At 33.7% G+C, this 24168-nt stretch overlaps 1 protein-coding gene across 1 annotated transcript; it reads right to left on the minus strand.

Moving 5' to 3' along the window:
* Positions 1 to 57: 57 nt before the first annotated feature.
* LOC123710718 (fibulin-2-like) lies at positions 58 to 22635 on the minus strand. The gene is made up of 28 exons (XM_045662845.1): positions 22445 to 22635; positions 20579 to 20753; positions 18651 to 18729; positions 17808 to 17939; positions 17238 to 17310; positions 16753 to 16886; positions 15205 to 15328; positions 12863 to 13027; positions 12453 to 12623; positions 11516 to 11665; positions 9765 to 9858; positions 9594 to 9655; positions 8942 to 9070; positions 7878 to 8021; positions 7488 to 7644; positions 6764 to 7272; positions 6109 to 6555; positions 5411 to 5521; positions 4869 to 5051; positions 4619 to 4759; positions 3827 to 3984; positions 3164 to 3259; positions 2844 to 2971; positions 2591 to 2730; positions 2099 to 2243; positions 1468 to 1588; positions 1268 to 1389; positions 58 to 566 (listed from the first exon to the last, which is right to left on the minus strand). The coding sequence occupies exons 1-28, from the start codon at positions 22497 to 22499 to the stop codon at positions 404 to 406; spliced, it is 4308 nt and encodes a 1435-aa protein (XP_045518801.1). The 5' UTR covers positions 22500 to 22635; the 3' UTR covers positions 58 to 403.
* Positions 22636 to 24168: the final 1533 nt, after the last annotated feature.

A 24168-nucleotide genomic window follows, 5' to 3' on the forward strand; every position in this document is an offset into this window, starting at 1 on the left:
TAAAAATGTGGGTAGTTCAATACATTTGCGTATTGAGCTCAAAAATACAATTAAAAGTAAGTAAAAAAATTAGACTTTAATTACAGATAATACAACACATTATTAAAGAATTAAACAATTTGTTTTTTAAGTAAGATTATCTGTTATGCAGTTATTGGATTGGACTAAAGTAAATCTAATCTTATGGCACTGATTGAACTGATTAGAAAGTTCATAAACATTTGTTTCCTTTACATAAAGTAATATAGAATTCAGATTACTTTAATTTTGCGTGGATTAAGATTAATCGAAAAATCAAAGACAAAATATTCCCATAAATAGCGTCAGCGAATATTTAGTTTGATAAAATATCCGAGGCCTCAAAACCAAAAAATCTAAAACTTTTTCTGTCACTTCAGAAACTTTAAAACTCGTGTTCTGATACATAAATATAAAGCTTGGCTACAGCGATCCCACCAAACTGCCCTCTACTGTACAGCTCCATAGACAACTCAAGTTCAATACTCTGTGGCCCTTCCAGGGAACGAACTAAGGACATCACCGCCTGATTTCCGGTTTGGGTCAATCTAAAATTAAGAAAACGATATTAAAGTAAAAGGTTTTTTTTAATTGTTCGTGTTTCTGATAAAAAAATCTTTTTATGTAAACATTTTTTGGGTGTGAGACAAAATTACAGTTGGAAGCTGTCAGGTGACAGAGCGTTACCTAATGGTTAAATTCGTTTGGCGATAGTGAGTCACGCCTGTTGCTCTGAGACCCTAAAAGAGTTTAGGCCAGCGAAACAAGAATTTTCCTGTCTCAAGACCTTGCCTCAAACATTATTACCGAGAATAAAAGACTCAATTTAGTATCGCGCAGCCAGCAACGACTTATATTAAAGCCTTGAGTTGTTTAAGCTATCGCGGATTTCTGCTTAAAAGGAGTATAAGAAATATACATATATCCAATGAGGACACCCCACATACATACCTTCACTTTCACACCATCACACAACACATCCGAATTAGTTTTTACTTAGGTGAATGTATGTGCGCTGTAGGATTAAGACAGACACCCTAAATTTGTCCGATATCTGTACAAGTATTATTGAAACAAAAATGTTTGAAGTTTGAACCTTTTTGTAAATCTTATGTATTCCATCTTTGGCTATATCTTTAGTACAATTGTTTTTCTTATATATAATATATGTGCGCTGTAGGATTAAGACAGACACCCTAAATTTGTCCGATATCTGTACAAGTATTATTGAAACAAAAATTTCACTTACAAGAATGAGTTTATATCCGCCTTTTGACTCACAGATGGCGGAGCGTTAACATCGACAAGACGTAGTTGGAAACGCATTTTAGCGTAAGCCCAGTTCGGACCACGCATTGTAAATAAGTCGACCTGTAAAAGTTAGAAAATGTTAATGTTAACAATATTACCTCACACCCAATAAGCCTGAGGCATATAAAATAAAAGTACCTGTGTTTCGGGTATGTAGAGTTTGGAGACAAACGTAATGAAATTGTATGAGTATGTGCTTGGTTGATGCGCGCACTCCCAATCCGACGGAGGGCAGTAGGTTTGAATCTTGGTGCAGCGACTGAAAATTAAAAAAAAACATTTGAATAAGAATTCTAAATTATCACATATTGAAATTCTCTACAGGAGAGATACATTCTATATATACTCTCAGATATCTGAATGTTTCACAGAATACATGTTTGGGGGGTTGAATTACTAATATTATATTTAAAAGAATAATACAATTAAAACAATTTTATATTGTTTCCTCTGCAGAAGTGAAGACAAAGGGTTTGTAATTTCGATTAGGGAGCATTCAAGTAGTATGTATGTTACGATTTTTTGAGTTTGTTACATTTTTCCTCTTGTAAATCGTCACAATGCGGGACGGGGATTGAAATGCGCGTTATTGTTAATATTTTTATCTACTTTCCGATACTTTACACGACATAATTGTAACTTTTAGTAACTTTAGTATAAAGAGTCATTGGCCACGAAGCGTTTTACTATTGGGTACACAAGGGGGGTCCAGAATCTCCAAAAGTTGCGTGGCGTAATACTTGAATGTTCCGTTATATATAATACTTACTGCCTACTCTCCAGGCGGTATCCAGTAGGACATGATATGCGATGGCACCTATAACCACCACGGGTGTTGAGACAGACGTCCGAAGCGCCTTCGTATTGCCCGCCGCTTGCGCACGGCGCTATACCAGTTTCACATTCGTCTATGTCTATAATAATGTGGTAAATACATCGAAAAGTTAGTAGGTATTTTATTGAGTTATTCTAAAAGGAATCCTAAGACACCTCACAAATACAGTATAAAAAGGTTATAACTGGAGAAATTTCCAACTAAAATATACTAATAATTGGTACAAACACCAAGCAATATGCTTTAAAATGGCGCTTGAAAGCAGTAAGTACAATTTTGCCACATTGAAAAATATGATACAGCCTATCATAGACAAAGGATCAATAAAACCTTTTAAGGGAAAATTATTAAGAGAATAGAAAAGTACGAAGCTATTTTCAAAATAAAAACTGTAAATGAGAATTTATATTTTTTGTATTATAATACCTATACAACTCCTCTTATCTTCTGACAGCCGATATCCAGATGGACAGAAACAGCGATAGCTTCCTGGCTCATTCACACACTTCCCCACGCACAGGTGTTTAGACTTGAACTCCGTACATTCATCAACATCTGAACAGGTTCTGAAATTCAAAAAAATACTTTTAAATTCTACCACATTAATAACCAACAACTGTCTAAATCAATTTTGTGTTTTTTATTAAAATAATAGATAGCAAACATGCTTCAATTTGACCTGTTATCTGGATTTAGCCTATATCCTCTGTGACAAGAGCATCTGTATCCACCCCAAACGTTATTGCATCGTTGAGAACACAAGGACCCAGACGGGGCCTCCATACATTCGTCAACATCTACACACACCTGTAAATAATATAACAATATTAACGATATAAAATAAAATTATAATGAGAATATTAGAGCTTTCAACTAAAACCCTTCAGCAACCACACCATCTCCACCACCACTATGTGCAACCAGCTGCTCACTGAATTGTTCGACTAAGGGTCCTTCTAGAAAAGAAGGCGTATCAATTCTTAAAAGCCTCTACATTACCTTATCGTTAATGGGGGCCGCCTTGAAACCTTCATGACATTGACATCTGTAGGAACCAATAGTGTTGAGACAGTCAGCATTTTGAGAACATATAGGCTGAAAAATTATATGGATTATAACAATTGATTTTATTTACTGTTTTGCTTACAGTTAATGCTTCAGATACTTCCTCCTTATGTATATGTGTATAAAATGGACCTTTTTCGAGACGATTTTTCTTGTGATTGATTTTAATAATTTTACACTAAGATACGAAACCCATTTTCGTATGCACAATCAAATCGATTTATTAATTGTTAGGAGCTGACAAAAGCTTGTACGACCGCAGAGCAGGTAAATAATAAGTCTCAAATATAAGTGTCTTTTCTCCAACTTTGATTTTGTTCCATTTGGACTCTTGAGCCGTGAGCCGCGCACGGGCGCTAATTAAAGATTTTAGTAGCTTGGTACATAGAATCGGTGACTTCAGAGCTGGTGCTTATCTCGTTCAACGAGGAATCGCTGGCATAAAAGGATACACTGCCACAGGATCCAAACCTTTTAAATTTGTTTTAAGTCCTATTATTATTACTATGAGGATTAAGAATATTGTAAATACTGTATATTTGTGTGATGGAAATAAATAAAGGAATTTATTGATGGAATCAAATTTACAAAACTTACGGAACTTCCTCCTAGATCGCATTCATCGACGTCTGCGCATTCATGATCGCCGATGAGTTTATGCCCTTGGGGACAGCTACAGGTATATCCACCAGGCAAGTTGGTGCATAGTTGCAAGGGACCGCACTTAGCATCACCAGTTGAGCATTCATCAATATCTGTAAAAAAATATAAAGTCTCAATATTTCAACAAATTGTCTTCAAACCTCTTTTTCCATGAAAATAACTTCCAACGTTAAACAATTAAATATTTCTTTTTATAAGTATTTTCGGCGACATCCAGGATTAGATCCCGGCACCTCATGATTTGCAGTCAACCTCTCAAAGTTACGAGAAATCTGTCCAAATTAGCTTCTTTACTGAGGATGAACTAAGTTTGTGGTAATTCCATCACTTATCTTCTCTTCAGTTATGAAAATACTGTCTATTTACGTAATTTTTTATAGAGTAAACCTCCATGACGTTCAATATCCATTTATTTAACATATTTACAGTATTGCTTCACTATTACATAAGCAAATAGTAATAGTGAAATTTATCAGTGAAACTTTTTGAGGATATATCCATAGTGTTAATTTTTTTATGTTTTTTTTTGTTTTATACTTTTAGAGATGTTTGTTGTTGATGATGTTGTTTTAGTTTTGTTTCCTAAATGAATAAATAAATAGACACTTAATATTATAAGTGCCAATCAAAGTTAAGAAATCTTTCGCTTTTGTTGTTAAAGGATTTTTGACAATGACAAAGTTAAGAATATATTACTTTGATTCCCATTAGTACATAATAAATTACCTTGACAAGTATTATCATCAGCCAATTGTGTGCCCCACGGACACTTAAAGACATTTCCGTGTCCTAATGGAGTCACTTCCGGCTCCGCGACTCTACCACCGCCTTTTGTTTGTGGTATTATTTCCTGGGGGTCTGGGTAAACTAAAAAAATTGAATCCTTAATACTTAAAACTTGTGTAACTTTTATGAATGTTCTCCATTGCTTGAACGTATTTCTTATATGAATATTATTTGAATAATTAACACTTACCGGGTCTTACCCGGTTTCCGTAGCCACTAGGAAACCGATTACTAGTCGTCAATGGTACGCAGCGTTGCCTGTCAGGATCCAATTTCCAATTAGGGGGGCACTCACACCGGTAACCCCCCAATGTGTTAATACATATCTCCACAGAGGCACAGTTTGCTTTTCCGTTTGTGCATTCGTCTATATCTGTATGAAATTCAATTAATACTAATGGAAAATATTTTAATCTTAGGTATAAATTATTTACAATAAATTTAGTGTATTCGTTTCATTATTTTAAATTAATCACAGATTGGCTTCGTATCAGGGTTTCAAATAGGAAACTCCATCCGATTGTGACCGGTGGATTAAGAACTTTAGTATCTAAGTGGCGGATGTACAAGCAGGCTGAGTACTCCCGAATGCAACTTCAATAGCGTTATTTTATCATATCAATAATTGTCTGGCTCACTTAGATACCTACATAGATCTATAATATATAAATTTAATAAACAACTTCTAAGTCATGATTTTGTGTTCATTATCTTTTTCGGTAAACAGCTTACCTTCACACTGTCCGCTTTGAGAATTAAAGTGGTAACCGGTATCACAAGTCGTCATGGCTTTAAATGGCCGACGATTGGTTTTTCGGTAGTCCGGGTAACCCCAGAAGTAGCCTGTGAAACAACATAGATTATAGAGTGATAACTGGCTGATCGGTTCACACAAGCGACTAGAATTTTTCTCTCGATCTCTGTGGTAATAGAAAATAACTAAAATCAATTTCAAGTAATGCACAGATATTCATAAAGAAAGTGATACGTTAGTTTTCGCATATGCGAAACTTTAGACGCTATATCCTGAAGCCACACGGTGTATGTAAAATATAGCTATTAATAATAAAATTATTAATTATTTATAACTGGTAAGTACAAGGAGTGTTAAATAAAAACTGATGAGTATGACGCAATTATATTTTATCAAATGTTATTGTACGTATCTGGTTTGTACACTTTGATACCTTTTTTTATAAAACCTAATCACTCCTAGTATGCCAGATATTTATAGTAGATAAGAATTCAGATGAAAAACATTGTTTATCTCCTGTAAATTTTAACTAATTGGGATTTTGTTTCCATCCAAGGAGAACTTATTTATTATTTATTTACAGAATTAAGCCAAATTTTAACAAGAAATATTATTGACTAAGAATGTTATGACATCATCACTATTTATTGAACATTCCTTGTTTTTATCTACTTACGCCTGGTAGATGCTGTAGGTGGTGGTAATGTCGATGTTGGCGTTGTTGGCGGTTGGGTAGTCGATGTTGTTGTTGATTGCGTAGTTGGTAATGTAGATGCAATTGTTGATGGTATTGTTGGTGTAGTAATCGGAGTTGTAGATTCAGGAATGGGAATAGTTGAAGGTGTGGTAGGATAGGTCCGAATAGTAGGTGTTGTTGGTGGACTAGTAGGAATAGGTAAAGGCGTAGTAGTAACTGTTGATGTCATAGTAGGAATTGTAAATGGTAAGGGATGTATCAAAGGTTTATTAGTAGATGAAGGTACTTCATAGTAAATGCAAGCACCAGATCCGAAGTCCCTTCTAAATCCAACAGCGCAATCACATAGGTAACCGCCCATAGTATTTCTACACGATTCTGTTAATCCTGAGCATGTATGTCTGTTTGATGTACATTCATCTATATCTGTAGACAGTAAAATAAAAATATTAATTCAGCTAGTCAGACAAATTAGTAAATTCAAAAGCTTTAAAATTTTACAAGCGAGAGATTGAATGACAACAGACTAAACGAAACACTTGACATTTACATATATTACTTAGATTTCATAAATATATTCCGAATTTTGGATTTAAATACCTTTTTTCTTAAGAAATGTCATCAAAATTCTTACCATAACAAGCTCCATTACCATCGGATTCAAAACCTGGTTGGCAATTTGACGGCGTTTCATTTATCTTTGTCCATTCGTTTTTGGGAATATCTTGAGTATTCACAACTACTGACCCATCTTCTTTCTTTTCACCTTTAACTATGGCAGTTTCTTCACCAACCACTATGTCAACAACTTTTGGAGATGTCGCTTCAGTTTCTGGTAAGTTTTCTATATCGGGTCTTGGTTCTAACTCATTTTCATCAACATGGTATATGTCTCTATCGGTTGCTTCAGTTGGGTTTATTCCAGTATCAATTGGTCTCCCTTCTGGTTTAATTTCATTCTGTTTCGTATTATCTGGCTTGACTTCTGGCTCGATTGGTTGGGGTTCTGTCAAGTTTGGCTTAACCTCTGGCACAGCCGGTTTGGGCTCTGGTTCCGGCTCAGTTGATTTGGGAATGACTTGTGTTGTTACTGGTTGTTGTGTTGTAGTTGTTGAATTCGTTTTTTCGTCTTCTATTTCTTCTCTGAAATATATGAAATGTGGTTAGGGAATTCCTCCATTCCCATTGCGTTGTAAATTATATTATCACATTTTATGAGGTTTTTTGTGTTCTTGGCCATACTTTGTGATTACTTCGAACTTGTTAAATCGAACCCAGCTTGGGAGCTTTAAATAAAGCCGGTTAAATAAAGTCAGCTGACTCACAACGACCTTTCACGTTAGTGAACCAATACTTACTCAGAATCATAATATACATATTCATATTCCGGTTCAGGTGTAGTCGTGGTGGATTTCGGCTTACGCTGGCAACGGAACGATCCAGGTATATTCACGCAGTGATACTCCGGGCCTGCTCGGTCGCAGTTATGGGTGCCTAATGCGCATTCGTCAATATCTAAAAAAAGTAAATTTTACATTGGTATTCCCACAAAATGATAAGAATGTTCTCAGACACTTATCAGATTCTTGATAAGTGTCTAAGAAGAAAAAAGGCATCTATGCCATACCAACGCGATATAGATTCAATTACTTTTGAATATAATTGTGTGTACACGGCTGTGAATCTTTTGTGAGATTGCAATATTATAACTAGACCAAACATACTCTAAAGTATAGTAAATTATATACCTTCACAAGTGCTAGAAGAATGGTGTAGAATATACCCCGTCCCACAGGATATAAACCGAATACATAAATACGACCCCACTGTATTGTCACAACGTTGTGATTGTGGGATGCATGTGTTTTGATCCGTTGCACATTCGTTGATGTCTGTAAAAATATCAAAAGTATTCTTATACTGTATGTCTTTACCTTATAATATCTAAAAATAACTACAATATGAATATGTTACTGAAGTAACATAAATATGAACTGTTTAGTACTACAATGCCATTGCCATAAATCGCGGAGAGTCTATTGAGAGTCTCGATATGAGTGGCTATGAAAGTATGAGCTGTGGAAGCGAGCGTTGGCAACACACTTGTATCGAAATATATTGTATCATGTTTTATAATAGTAGTTGATTTGACTATAATTTATTTATATATAAGTACTTAAACAACGTGTATGCATAAAATTATACAAGAAAATATAACATCACACAAAAAATTATCAAGCAAACACATAAGAAAAATATAAGTAAAACTAGATAGAAACTAAAACCTCATTAAGAACATAATAAAGAGATTGATTGTTCTAAAATATGTCAATTTAAGTAATTAAGTTGTAAGAGCGAGATAGCCTAATTACTGCACCAATAGAAGTAGCAGATAAGCGAGCCGTAGATACGTATATAAGACTTTTAGTTGTAGTAACTCTAGTTTTATAAAGACGAACATTTTGCAGAAAGGTTAGTATGAATATTAAAGTTAAATATTTTATACAAATTAAGTACATGAAGTTACGTCGGAGTTTTAGAGTATCTAACTTGAAATATAATCGTTTATAATGAAAGTATGTCAACCTACTTTGCCATGCTTTCTGCTAGTAGAAGCCTATTGTAATTCTTATTTTCATATTACATTACGTGAAATTTGAAGCAACTTTTTACCAGTTCTTTCGGTCTGTTTACGTTTCTGTTTAAAAGTGGCAGTAAACTAATAAGTATTTTTTGACATTCAAAAGTACAAACGATACCTAAACGAATATATATAGGTTGAGTTTACTAGAAAATTCAAGTAAATTCTTACCAGTACACGCTCCAGTTGTGTGGTCCAATTCAAAACCCAATTTACATCTACATTCGTGGCTACCATTTGTGTTCAAACAATTTTGATACTGGTCACAAAGATGTGTGCCTTCTACACACTCGTCAATATCTGAAAATCGTTATTTTTTGTTTATAATCTTCCCGCAGCTTCACCCGCGTAGATTTATTTAATTACACTTAAACATAAATAGAAAAAACAGATTATATTAGTTATTAGGTTACGGGCCGCCTTATCGGTAACAAGAGATTTCTTCGAGGCAACTCTAGTATTGAAATAAAAAAATAGAAATCTACTGATTTAGCGTATTTTCGCAATATCTGATTTGTGCTACAAAGGAGTGGAGGCCTGGCCCCTGGCTCCAAATTATGTTCCAAACAAAATTTAAAAAAAAATGTATCGAGTTTTTCAATTTTTTTTATTGTCTTTTGTTAAAATAGCTTTTACACATTAAGAAAAACACTTTTTGAATCTTACATAGCTTAATCCGTTCAAAAAGTGTTTTTCTTATTATTTTTTTGTGAAACCAAGTAGCTTCTTTTAGTAGTTAGTAGATTATCTTATTTTTTTTAAGCCTCTAGTGTAGGGGATCCCCCCCCCCCGCCCTGGCCCCAGACTCATAACAAAAACTTACCTTCACAAATTTGACGACTTGGATTCATTCTCATTCCATCTGGGCACGAGGTTACTGATTTGCTGAAAGAAATTTATGTAAAACATAAGTTTAAAATGAGAGTTTTAAAATTATATATACTGTTATCATTAATTGGATACTTTTTTAAAACGATATATAATCATAAAATACCTGTTTTTAGGTTTACAATCATACTCTCCAAGGATGTTCACACATATTTGGTCCGGTCTGCAAATGTCTTGTCCATCTTCACATTCGTCAATATCTATAAAAAAATATTGACTTTCAATTTTTTTTACTATCACAAACACGGTTTTTTCTCGAGATCTAAAGAACTACTTGCTATTTCGCTTCTTACTATCAAACTAGAATAATGGTGCAGAATTCATATTCTTATAAATTGATATGTTTCTTTGACTTAATTTACATCAATTTTTACTTTTATGTTACATACATACTTTAACTTTAAAAGGCTGTGTTTTCATATTTGATCCTATTTACTTTAATAAAAAAATACTAACTGTGAAACAATTGAAGGGCACTTCTTTAATTATAACTTCTGTATATATCTTGAATTTGTGACGTGTCTGTCATATTTCCTTATTGATAAATAAATAAAATATATAACAATACACATGTATTACCTATTGTAGGTTATATAAATTGCTTAGCAATCTTTAAGTCTCTGGGGTTCTTGTATTGTCACACTACAATTTCTTGCTATAGAGTTACGCCAATATTCAACGTTAATCACAAAGGTTTATACTAGAGAAGATGTATGTAGGTACTGGTAAGTACAGGGTGAGCCACGGTTTTATTTAGTCGTCGTTGGATTGCATAATTTAAATCAATATCAGAGTGAAAGTTTGATTAGGGTGTGGGTCAGAAAGTTCGAGGCTACCGGTTCGACCCTCAATCAGAAACCAAAGGACAAACCTGTCAGAGAAAACCATAAACGAAGTCAGAGCTTCCGTAATCCTGGGCAATCGGGCAACTCGCAAGCAATCAGCTAAGCTCTCTGTATCAAGAACGACTTTGTGCTGAATTGAAGAATGTTTTACAATCGCACCCGTATAAACTTCAACTAGTGCAATATTTGAAGCCGAATGATCACAATGTACGACTTGATTTCGTTGAAACAATGTAAGAGCGTTTTCGGAGCTTCAAATATTCTTTTTTCAGACTAAGACCCAATTTCATTTAAATGGGCACGTAAATAAACAAAGTCGTCGTTATTGGGCCTCAGACAATACACGTTTCAAACCCCAAATGCATTTGCGTCAAAAGTGACAGTTTGAGCGGCTATTTCAGCACACAGTATCTTCTTCTTCTTTTAAGACCAGCGAGGGAATGCTGTGGCAGTACATACTGAGCCATGTTACGCAATTTCTTTTTCTTGCAGCTGTCAACATTTCACATGCCATATATCAAACGAGAGTTAGGCAGTCGTAAAGGAGATGTTTGCCAGAAAACTCATGTCACCAGACTTTTTCCTGAGGGATACATGAAGAGTAGAGTCTACAGCAATAATCCGACCACAATTTTTTAGTTGAAGGTCAACACCCGCGGAGAAATGTCCGCTATTTCGCGATGTGTGATCGAGTTTTCGGTAATTTGAAGTCAAGATTCGAAGAGTTTGTAGCGCGATGGTGCACATCTAGATGATGTTATTTATAAAGTGAATTTCCCAAATATTAACTTTAATTTAAAAATAAATTTGTTTGAGTATTACTTTTGGTAGTTTTTTTATAAATTTTTCAAAATCACAAAACTCAGAGGCCCACCCGTTATTTCATCACTATCTAATGCTAAAGCGCTGTGATGCTTATTAAAGCATCTTTATTAAAGAATTTTGTTACAAAATTCTCCTACAATAAGGGCTAGAAAGAACTTAAATAAATCACTAACTAAATAACTTCTACCTTCACATTTGTTAGTGGCGGGATCAGTTTTGAATCCGGGCGGACAATGCTTCGACACTTTGTCCTGACAATAAAACGACCCTCTTGTGTTGATGCAAAACTGAGACATCTTATTGCAATCATCCTTATTTGTTGCACATTCGTCGACATCTATAATAAAAAGGATATAAATGGAAAACTAAAATAATTTTCAAATGTTTGGTTACTGGCACCAAACAAAGTGACAAACAAAGCCTTTATGCTGGCAGCATGTCCTCGCTGTATTGTGATATTTATTAAGCGAGAAAAGTACCAGCTCTTGAGTCAGCGGTACTATCTACCAGGCGTCTACTTATCATTCATTAACACCTGTGGCACTTGTGTACCAAGAGTCTCTACCCCAAAGGGATCAAAATCGAAGTTGGAGGGTTGTTTCGTTAATTGTTCATTAATTAACGCCTATTAAATCACTTCAAAAATAGAAAACTGGCTGAACCTTATACATTCAATTAAAAAAATATATTTATATACTTATGTACATCTTCACAAGTTAATTATCTTTATGTATCTTTTTACAAGTTATCTGAAAGCGCTTCATAGCGCATTCATTCGCTTCATAGGCAGCTCATTGTTTTGTTCTTATTTAATAACTATTATTTTAATGTATGTAACTTTTAGGTAAAATTAGTTTTACGACAAATTAGCACGCCATTATGTGTGGCAGAATATGCGAGCTTTAGTTTGTACCACCGTAACATTTTTGTACCATATTCTTGCAAATAAATTATTATTATTATTAAATATACTAAATTAATAATAATAGTAAAAACTAAATTCCGATTGGTACTTTTTAAGTTTATAGCGTTCATAAAGAGTGACGCGGGATTTTATTTTATAATATATAAGGAGTGAGCTATACTTTTAAATACATATCCAATAAATACAATATTTTACATACCATAACATTCCTCATTCGCTCCCATTTTGAATCCTGGGGGACATCTATCTTCAGTGGGTTTGTGGGGTGTAAGTGGGTCCCCAGACATACCTCCACATTTATAAGCCCCAATCGTATTCTCACACAAATATTCGGGGCATGGTGGTGATGGTAGTTTGCATTCGTTTATATCTGGGACATATAATGATGAAAAGTTTAACAAAATTATCATTTAGGGTGATGAACTTTAAGTAGCTAGTTTATGTTTTTTAAATTCCAAAACGAAAATATAGATATCAAAGTTTTATTAATGTCAAAAAGGAATGGCTCTGGTCTGGTCTTGGTCCCCGGTACGAAACAATTTAGAGCAAAAATACGGTCTGCGAATTCAGTTCAATTTGAAACGCGCTTAAAAATAAATTATAACATACCATCACAAGCATGATTCATCAAATTCCTAGCGAACCCTGGCGGACACTGGCCTTTGTCCTGCGTTTTAGGGTGTTTCACAGGTATACACTTATACGAACCGAGAATATTGTGACATTGTGTGTTCGTCAGACACACTGGTGTGTCAAGAAGACATTCATCTATATCTGTGAAAAAAAAATACTAATTTTATCAAAAAGGTATTTAACCTTTATATTACCTACCTACCTTTATAAAACCCGGCTTAGGTACTTTATTTTGCCTTTTCGATGAAATTGTACATTTTGCTCACTCAGGCTTTCTTAGTTTTATAAGCATGGAGATTACCTACATCGTCGTAGTTACGCCCCGAGAGTATAGCCAGACGTAGGCACTGTCTTCAGTATTACATTTCAATTAGCTCTAATACCATTTGCTATTTCGAATTTATTTTTTGCTATACGTTAGTGGGTAATATAGTGTATTATTTAAAGCACTTTTACCCAGGAACCGTAGTATATAATATAATAGTGTTCTTACTGAATTTGTTTTAAAAGCTAAGACATTTCTGTTAATAATATTAATATTTTTATTTAGAGCAGTGTTGGACTAGTTGCTTCAGCGTGCGACTCTGATCTCTGAAGTCGTAGGTTCTTTCTATGTGCGTATTTAATATTGGCTCGAAAAATGAAGGAAAACGTCCTGAGGAAACCGGCTTGCCTTAGACCCAAAAAGTCGAGGGCATGCGTCAGGCATAGAAAGCTACTTGCCTATTAGATTAACAAATGATCATGAAACAGATACAGAAATCTGAGGCCCAGACCTAAAAAGATTGTGAAACCATGGATTTATTTATTATTTTAATATTTAAAATCAATTACAAACAGTTTACTCTCAATACAATAACGATATTTTCCAAAAATACTATAAGTATTATATACATATAGTAGAAAAGTGTCCAACACTAGGATTCCCTGCGTCGTGAGCAGCCAGTCTCTAGTAATTAGTACTTAAAGTAATAAATTCTACATAGCGCTTAATTTTATTTTATTACTATTGCACAAATATAGTCATGATAAGACAGGTTTAGAGGTTGCTAAGATTGTTAGTGTACGGTTCCTGGGTCAACGGGATGCTTCAAATAATAGAGATTTATTGATTTACTCTATATTTACCACTCGCGTGTTACAATAGTATATGAGCGAAATAATGACGTGCTAATTGCTATGTACCGAATGAATACAATTTAACAGTCAAAGAGAGTGCCTACGTCTGGCTATGCTCTCGGGGTGTAACTCCCATGATTTAGTTAATCGCTATGAACGAATAACTGTATGTAGAAGAGAGTGCCTGCGTCGGGCTATGCTCTCGGGACGTAACTCCGACGATTTGGGAAATCGTCACGCTTATTATTGATCGATATGTACATCCATGGCACGTATGAACATAGGAATTTGTCAAGCTTGTAAATGAGCAAGAATGTACGAACCTTGGCACGTACATAGGGATCATCACGCTTATAAACTAAGAAAGCCTGAGTGAGCAAAATGTACAGCCTTGGCTCGTACAGTTAGTAAATGTATAGTTATCAAATTAATGTATTGTAATAACTGTGTAACTATCAAAACTTTATAACGTAAAAGTACAGTCATAATATAATTAAAAAAAAAACGATGCTGGGTTTAATGACATGTGACGTTTGTGTTGTAATAAAAAATCATAGAACTCAATTGAGTTAATTTTTTTTTTTCTTATAAGTGATATTATCTTTTTATAAAATAAACACACAGACACAGTAATTTAACTCCTTGCTGGAATTTTTGTGTGTTTAAGTCGATTCAAGAATGATTTAGACTAACAATTAGATGTTTTTTTTTGTATACAGGACGTCTGTCGGGTATATACATGTCAGGAAATGTTATGTAAATTGGCCGTTGATTTTTGTTGTTGCTTTGAAGAGCCATAATTTTACTTGATTGGTTATTATTTTATTGTGTCATAGTGTCATCATTACTTAACGAAAACTGTTACTATTAATGAAAGCAAAACAAATGCCTCGACTGGGTTCAAGGCGCCATCTTAACTTTTGACAGAGCGTATAACTCGTGGGCGTATAACGATTAATGGTGAGATCGGAGTCTTTAAACCCACTGCTCGTTATAATTTTAGCTTCTTATTTGTAGCGTTAAAAGGAATCAATATTGTACGATAATTCGTGTATTGTGTACCCGCACTTTACACCTACCACGGTAATGACATGTTATATCGATGCAGTAATGATATTTCTCTGATCTTATATTAATCTTCTGTTGGCTGTTGGCTTAGTCTGTACGGATAGTGTTATTAATAAATTTAAAAGAAATACCTTCACAAGATTTTCCATCGTCCATAAGCCGATATCCTCTTCTACAGGAACATTTGACCTCAACGCCATTATCATTACATTTATGTTGGCACGGGTTGTGGGGTTTACACCTATTCTTCGTCACCTGCAAATTAATATATACTAATATATTATATGCCAAATGATAGTAACTTAAGCATATTGTTACGAGCTAGAGGATCTGATAGAAAATGCCGTAGATTTATTCAAGGGTTTATTTCTTGAAAAATCAATGAGGAATTTATGAGCACAAATTAATTGCAGAAATGTACTTATAGCACACAAAAACAATCACTTATTACTTCACTTATGCACACTTCACACTGTACTTTATCACTTGTATTCACTTTATTCGCACTTTATCGCTTCGATGTTTCACTCTTGTTATCGCATTCAAAACTAAAGGCGACTAGTCGCGTTTCGGCTCGCTTATATATCCCTGGGAATAATTCTAAACAATATTCGAGAACTTTCTAGGCGGGCTTGCTACTGAGTAGCGATTGCACAATTCTAGAACGTCCGCACTTTTTGTCTCTTTCGCACGTTGCTCCGTCCTTGTCGTACGGCGTTCTAGAGTGCTCAGTCTAGTTTCGAGAAAGTTCTGATCTTCTCTCTCTCTCTCTCGTATCATTTCGTCCTTGTCTCACACCTAGAAAGTTTGGTCTAGAATATTCCTTCATCAAAGGGGTATACCTAGGCCTGAAAACGCCTGAAAACGGGTCTCCTGAAAACTGCATCACTCTACTACACACGTTCTGAAACGGACTGAAAAAAGGTTTCAGCTTCCTGAAAACTAGGATAACATTATGGAAATTACAATTTTCTAATATGTGATTAACCCTCTCCTGAAACGGTCAGAAATCATATTACAGCCTGCTGAAAAGTTCTCTAACTAGTGGAAAAATCTAGAAACATTGCAGTCGACCCGTCATCGTAACAATATTGATCCGCTTATTTGATCAATGTTTAATAGACAATGTGGCCTTCCGTGCCTAGTATTCGATAAAGTTTAAACTTTCTGTATAAATAATAGTAACCTTCTAAAAATGTGTGTCTGAATGTTTATATTATACTAATTATAATATTTCGAAAATAATTCGAATAATATATGTAAAGTAACTATGCTATAGGAGAGCCGAGTTTTATAAAAAAGGAACTTATTAAGTTTCGTAATAGGCAAACGCTTAAATAGTATTTTTTTTTTAATTTAAAAAGCTTTGCATCTTGAACCATATAAAAATGGTTTTTTTATTGAATAAACGAGCCTTCGGGACGCCCAAAAAGGGCAGCCATCGCGGCGCACGAACACCTATTTTAGTGGGTGCGTTCCCGGCCTTTATGATATGTTGATTTGTTATATGAACATTTTAATTATTTGTAAATATATTTTGTATACGAATTAAATCTCTTACAGACTAATACTTGGTTCATATTGCTCTAATCGTAATCAAAACGTCGATTATTCGTTTACGGCACAAAATACTTGTGCTTAATTTTATTTTTAAGTCGACTATGTACCAATTATTTTACCTCTTTACAGTTCCGTCCATCAGCCATAAGCATGAATCCAGGGTTACATTCACATTTATAGGAACCTGGTATCGGTATACAATGATGGGCACACAATTCATTTGGAGCGTATTCCTCGCACACTGAATAAACTTCTGTAAAGATATAATAAGGCTTTTATATTATACATAACATATATAAAACTAATGTTGGCCTAGTGATTTCTGCGTATGACTCTCATCCCTGAGGGAGTAAATTCCATTCGCGTCTGTGCACCAATAGACTTTCTTTCTATGTGCGCATTTAACATTCGCTCAAGTGAACACATCGTTAGGATACCGGTTTGCCTTAGACCCAAAAAGTCGACAACGTATGTCAGGCACAGGAGGCTTATCACCGCTGCCTATGAGATTGACAAATGATCATGAAACAGATTGAGAAATTTAAAGCACATACTAAAATAGTACCACTAATATTTTCAAGTTAATAGGTAATGAATTATATACCTTCATCCTTCTTGAATATGGAGACAGATGCAGGTCTAGTTGGCTTAGTACCCGATGCTTTCTCCGCTGCTTTCTGTAATCATATTATCAAAAATAATTTCATTAAAACAATATTTGTATTATACTAACAAAAGTGCAATATTTTCAAAATTTGAATTCAAAAAAGTTGTGGTTTATTAAAAACATTGTGAACCTTATATAAAAAGTAAAAGTTATATATATTTATATTATAGCAATAATATTTTTTTAAACTAAAAATCGAGGCACTAGATATAAACCATAAAAATGATAAATATAATAATTTATAATTGTTTATGACTTCTTATTCGTGCGCGAATTCGGCAAGACAAATTCGCGTTATGTTTTATTCTTTTAGAACGTGTATACAATACATTTTATATACTTAAAGAAAACACTTTTTTACCGTATTGAATTTATAATACATAACTTCAATCCAGTAAAAAAGTCTTTTCTTTAAATGTGTAAAATCTATGTTTACAAAAGGCTACATTTTATATATTTATATAATATAGAGTATATCATTGTATAATATCTATTGAAGCAACTCACCTTACAACATTCTGTATACACGTCAGTAGCTAATAACTCTACTGCACTTTTTCCGTCAACGACTGCATTGCACGCTGCTATTCCACGGGACTTTCCAACTGACGATCCCCTTACACATTGCACGCAACATTTCTGGAATTAACATATATAGTATATATCCCGATATGCAGAAACAATAACTGAAAAGTCGCGGGCTTAGTAATAAAGCGTTGGAATTGTCTTTAGCCCGCAACCACTCTGCAGTACTTTGTGAATAAATGTATTATAAGACTAGATAGTATTAAAAAACTACGTACCGGTCTGAAACAAAACACAGTGTAATTTATATGCCCTATAAACTAACAACAATCTTGTATTATCTTGCGATAACAATACCTCATTACCCATTTACCTAGTGTTTGGTTAAGTAATACTATGACGCGATGAATGCGGAGTCTATCGCGAACACGTCGCATAAAAATTGTTTAAATAAAATACATCAAAATCTAAAAGTTTATTTTTACTTAATAGAACTTCTTAATAGGATACAGGATTTCTTAATAGAACTTACTCATAATAATTTAAAGTACATAATATAGAATGACAATTGTGAATCTGCTAAGTGTTATGGAGATAAAATTAGCACGGTTGTTATGAGACTATATTATCCTATCGTTAAACTTTTCGTTCCTATCTGAATGAGGTTTTCCAGACCTTATTGTACAATAATGAAAATTGAATTTTATCGACAGGTTTTAGTAGACGTAGTTTTAGTATTATAACCATTCTGTATGTGCATGCATAACAACAGTATGACGACAATAAATTTCATTATGACTAATATAAAATACAAGTACAGAATACCTTAGACGAATCTGGGGTGCTTCCACAAGTGTTGGTACTGATCGCTGATTCAATCCCGCTTTCACAGTCTCGTTTTTTCCTGCAAATTTGAAAAGATTGATTAGCACAAACGTCGCTTTCGTTCCATAAGACAAACAATTTTTGAGTGTCTCAGATTTGTACAGTTTGATTGTGTACATTGTAAGATTATAACTTTCTCTAGCTTTGATTTTGTTCTCTTTGGAGTAGAGACCCTTGGGCCATGGGGTTCTACGTAACTGCCACAGGGATAAACCTAAAAAATTGTTTTAATTTTCTATTTATCAAATTTTAATATTTTTTTTTTATTTAATGTTATTGGAACTAGTATAATCTATGTAAATAGTACGAAAATTCAATCACTTTCGTTGTAATTGGTTGTTATCTACTGTGAAATAAGTTTTTATTCATGATTACAAAAATCTATGATTCCGACAATTATTATTGTAACAGCTAATTATAAAGGTTCGCCCGCTATGAGAGAACGATACAGTTATCTTATTGGTAAACGTTCTCTTATTATTTAAATACTATATAATAGTTTTAAAATTACTAAAAAAACCTTATCAGTGGCGGGACAACCTTTTGTATCCCTGAACATCAGATTTCTGTGTCTGTTTGATGATTTAAATCTAATACGCAAGTAGGTGGTCAGCCTTCTCTATCTGACGCAAGCCGTCGACTTTTTGGCTTTAAGGCAAGCCGGTTTCCTCACAATGTTTTCCTTCACCGTCATAGCGAATGTTAAATACGCACATAGAAAGAAGCTTCATTGGTGCACAGCCGGAAATTGAACCTACGACCTTAGGAATGAGAGTCGCACGCTGAAACCACTAGACCAACTTTGCACTATAAAATGACTATATACGTTATAACGTTCACGTTTTAAAATATTAATAACTATCGGATATCCAATAAATAGTGATATGATTTCATTAATCAAACGTAGCTGTTACATAAGGCTATTATATAAGGAAAACCCATCAATAAATCAGCTAAACCCACACGTTCTAATAACATAAATAATTTTTAAGTATTGTTCTTGACCTAAATTATAAACTAAACTTTTCCTTATTCGGCTATCTTAACTTGTAAGTTTGAAAACAATGGCTTAACTCTTAATTACAAACAAATAGAGTACATTTTCGTATGAAGAGCTTACGAAAATAAATCAATATAAACAAAGTGGGTGTTTAAACTCCAAATTAGGTCATTATGGCATTACTAGGAATTTGAAGATTTAAATAGAGGATATACAATGTAGCAAGCGGTTAGATTAGTTTAAATTTAGCACAGCTTTACATTCAACGCGGGGTTGGTAATATTTAACAATGTGCGTTTTTTTACTACACAAACGTTACAGGGAGCTCATCTGATGTTAAGTGATACCATGGACACTCACAAGCTCGTTAACGGACTTTTATGTACGCTCTTTTTTTGAAGTACTAACCTAAATGGTTATTTAAACCTTTTTATATGAGTTTCAATTAACTAACTTATAACAATTATAACAGACGTTAGATCCATTAATGTAAATATTTTAACGGTTACTTTGGACGTTGGCACTTGCGAGAATTCTAGCAATGTGAGTTCCATGGGCCGCGGTATCACTTAACATCAGGTGAGCCTTGTGCCCGTGTGCCTCCTATTACATAATAAAAACGTTAAAATTTCACATAACTCGGAAAATAATTTTAAATTCCGTTGGGTTAAATGTGTTGTTATATAAATAAAAAGTAATATTTCTGGATTTGTAGTTTTATTAGAAGACGCAACGTAACACAGTATTTAACAATATTGCAGAGAAAAATAGCGATTGAATAGTAAAATTGCCAATTTAATTATATTATAGACTGTTGCCAACAAAATGCATTCCCATATACGCTATCAAAAAGAAGTTATGAACTTACTGAAAATATTCTTTACAGCACTGATCCATAGCAAATATGCAGAGGGTGCCGAAAGCTGACGGAACATCTGGAGGTATTGATGAGGAGCAGTCATCGGATGTATGGTTTCTTGCGTATGTTGTACCCTGATTGCAACATAGCTGTGTTGTTTCTGTTAACTGGTCTGAGAGTGAAGCTGGAAAATAGATTATTAGTTACTCGGCGAGTAACGAATTCTCACTGCTTTGTTTTTTTTATATTTCAGAAATAATTAACAGTAACTAATGATGAAGGAATGTTGGTATTGGATTAGGTATTTAGAATTAAAAAGGCGTGTATGATATTTAATGTTCAATATTAAGTAGTTGTATTTTATAAAATCTATAACTGTATGTTGTATTTAGGCTATATTTATCACATCGAAGGAAATGATTTAAATTCCGACTAGTAAACACTAGTGAATATTTTTTCTTTTGATATATTTTTATTTTTGTTAGATACTAAATATATGTACTTGGTTTAACAATAAATTATTCTTTGAAAACCTGAAAAATGTTGTTCATTAAATTTGAACCAGCAAGGTATTGTTCCAGGCCTCTAAGTCCTTAACTCCAGGGACATAAGATTGAAAACATAATAATAAAAATGAAACCGACTTCAAAAATCTGTGTGAAAAGTGAAATGGAATAATACGGAAAATAAGAATTAAATTTTCATTACATACGTGTTACCTTCCAAATTTCTCAAGGCCTATTCAAGTGTTTGATCCAGTGATGACCTCTTCAGTCGACCCAAAGACCTTTCAATCTTTTTAAATTTGGCAACAGGGGCTCTCGCAAAAGCTACTCAACCGATTTTATTGGATATTGGTGTCTAAGTTGATGATCTTAATTGTCTGAAGTAAATGTTACGTATTTTTATAGCCGTCCTACAGTTTCCATTCGTCTATCAGACACGAATCGACCAGTGTCAACGATTCCGAAAGACCCCTGGTATTGGTTCCACTCTTCACATTTAAATGTCACCAATTAAAATTTCTTTAAAACACGACCTACTTTATTTAAACTGGCGGATTTAACCTCCTTAAACTCAGTTAGTTTAACCGTTGTGTGAAGTGCCGAAACGTTTGTATATAATTTCGGATAATTTGCCATTTCACACTAAATTAAACCAAAGACTATCGCGGGGATGTGTTAGGTTAGGTAGATGTTTGACGTTCATTTTGGTGGGAATCTAGTTTGAGATCGCAGTGAAAAATACTAAATAATTAATAAACGCATTGGTGGTTAATGAATACTTTTTATTGTGGGCTAGATATTTTGAAAGCTGCATCATTTTTATCTTTTTTTGTAAGTTCTTCATTTATTTTTATGTGGTATGTATAAAGAACAAAAATGTATTTCTTTACACGTTTATAAATCACGGTCTTTATTAGAAAATTGATTAATAATGTGTGAATTAAAAATAATCACACATGATGATCATGGGTAGGAACTGTGTCAAAATAGGTTACGATAATAACGTTTTGATAATCTTAGTAACATTAAAGTCTAGATACTTAAACTTAACATTGCATTTATTATCGAAATTAACTTCTAAAGATTGATTTTACAAGATAATTTTTTTAATAATGTCGCTTATTGCAGGTGTGTGTAATTATTTTATGCAAAACAACACAATTTCTGTTCTAAGTATATGTAAGGAAACTTGAAACTTAGGTGAGCGACATACAACGAAAGTTATAGTCTTGGTAACTGTTTAGATTACAAAGCAAAATGTTGTAAATGTAGCTTTACATGGCAACATAAGCTTTCGTAGAGACAATAGGCTTCTAAGGAGAAGCCTTCCCAACATTCAAGTTAAGTTAAAGTGTTCCTTATAACCTACCTTTAACTCCATATGAACAAATAAACACAGAAAATAGAACTGTATACTTCCACATAATCACAAAATAAACAAACAAATGTCTTAATAACACTATCGCTCCATCTCACTCTGGATTCATACGTGTGAAAGAGTTGAATTTTTAAATCAAGATTTATCCTGCGCAGTGTGCGCCGGGTGCGTGCGCGATGTAATCTATTTCGGTCCTGCTTCTTTGCAGCCATCTCGGTTGGCAAAGACTAGTTAATATAGATGTGTACAAAACGTCCATATTTGGATATAATTACATATATTTATCTTTTATTTTTACCATAAATTACTTAGCTTAGTACTAGGTAGTCTAAACTTAAGTTTAGAGCTCCGAGCATCAAGTTGTATTAGCATCTATTTATACCAACCAATATTTTTCTTTGTTCATTACAAGTCTTGCTCATACGGGGAAATGCATTAAAATGGGTTTATTATTTATTTATTTGGAAACAATACAGATACAGCTATACAATAATTTTTTTTAAGTTAAAACATAAAATAAAACCCATTGGATGTATCCACAAAAAGTTTCACTAGTAAAAAATGTGATACAGAGCAAAGCAAAAATAAACAAAACATGACAGCTAAAATTAAAAAAATCGAAACCTTTATTTTGTCTCTAGACTATTGTATTGTGTATTTTTATATTACTAATCTCGTTGAATGACATACCATTACCATTAAACTTTTCGATTTTACATCGTTTTAGTATCCACATACTGATAAAGTTCTCTCCGATGCAGTCGAATTAGTAACTGTCATGTGGATACGTAGAGCGTAGTGACGGAACGAAATAAGAAAGGAAAACTTAGCTATAAAAAGATAATGGTAACATCTGTTTTGTACATAATCTACTCTACCCCTCCCACAAAATAACGAAGTATGCAAGACGCACAAGAGACAGGACTATAATTTGTTTCTGGGGATTTTTAATTAAAATTCCCGAAGGTTTCTCGTTAATATTTTAATTGGCATGTGAAATTGATAATTTTAATGCTGGTTTGTTTGTTTTGTCGTAATAAATATGATCACTATTACTATAATATTTTGCATACTTCAATATAGAGATGGATATTGACATTTTATTAAACTTTCAATAATCCTTATTAAGTTTTTTCATTAAGGGCCGTTAATAGATCCCAGGAGAATCTTACCGTAATTAATCGACCTATGGATGCCATCCGCAGGTGCGTTACCAGCCTTTTAATTATACGAATCTTATCAGATTTCATGGAATTGGAAGCAACGCGCATTGTTTATTTCTGTCTGGATCGTGCAGTGCTGACCTCAAGGTCAAACGATAACTCCTTATCATTTTCTATAATTTTCTATTTGTCCCTTTAATTAGATGTAATTAATTTAATAATATCGTTAATTATAGTGGGGGAGCTTATCAGAACTGAAGTATGTCGAATTTAAAAACCTTTTCTAATAAGTTCGCGGTAAGTTCTATTAAAATTAACCTAACATCTTAATACATAGGCCGGCGACATAATTATTTAATGATAGAACAATCTTAAAAGCAAATATCAGGGTCGAAGGTTAGTACTGTGATTCCTGTATCTCGTTTTTGGAAGATTCGAAAATCGCGCTGTCTGTAATATTACACTTAAAGCATATTAGTGTTTCCCAAACTATTTGTACCATGTTCCCTCGTAACCTTGGTTCTGCTCAAAGCACATTATTTAAAATAAAAT

This window comes from Pieris brassicae, chromosome 6 (assembly GCF_905147105.1).
Source record: "Pieris brassicae chromosome 6, ilPieBrab1.1, whole genome shotgun sequence".
NCBI lineage: Eukaryota > Metazoa > Arthropoda > Insecta > Lepidoptera > Pieridae > Pieris > Pieris brassicae.

Coding starts and splice junctions, on each gene's coding strand:
- LOC123710718 (XM_045662845.1), bottom strand. CDS start 22,499: ATGTGGAAGTATACAGTTCTATTTTCTGTGTTTATTTGTTCATATGGA. Junction 9,859..11,515: donor CGCCACTAACAAATGTGAAG/GTAGAAGTTATT, acceptor ATTTTTTTATAG/ATATTGACGAATGTGAAGAT. Junction 7,273..7,487: donor TATGTATATTATGATTCTGA/GTAAGTATTGGT, acceptor CATATATTTCAG/AGAAGAAATAGAAGACGAAA.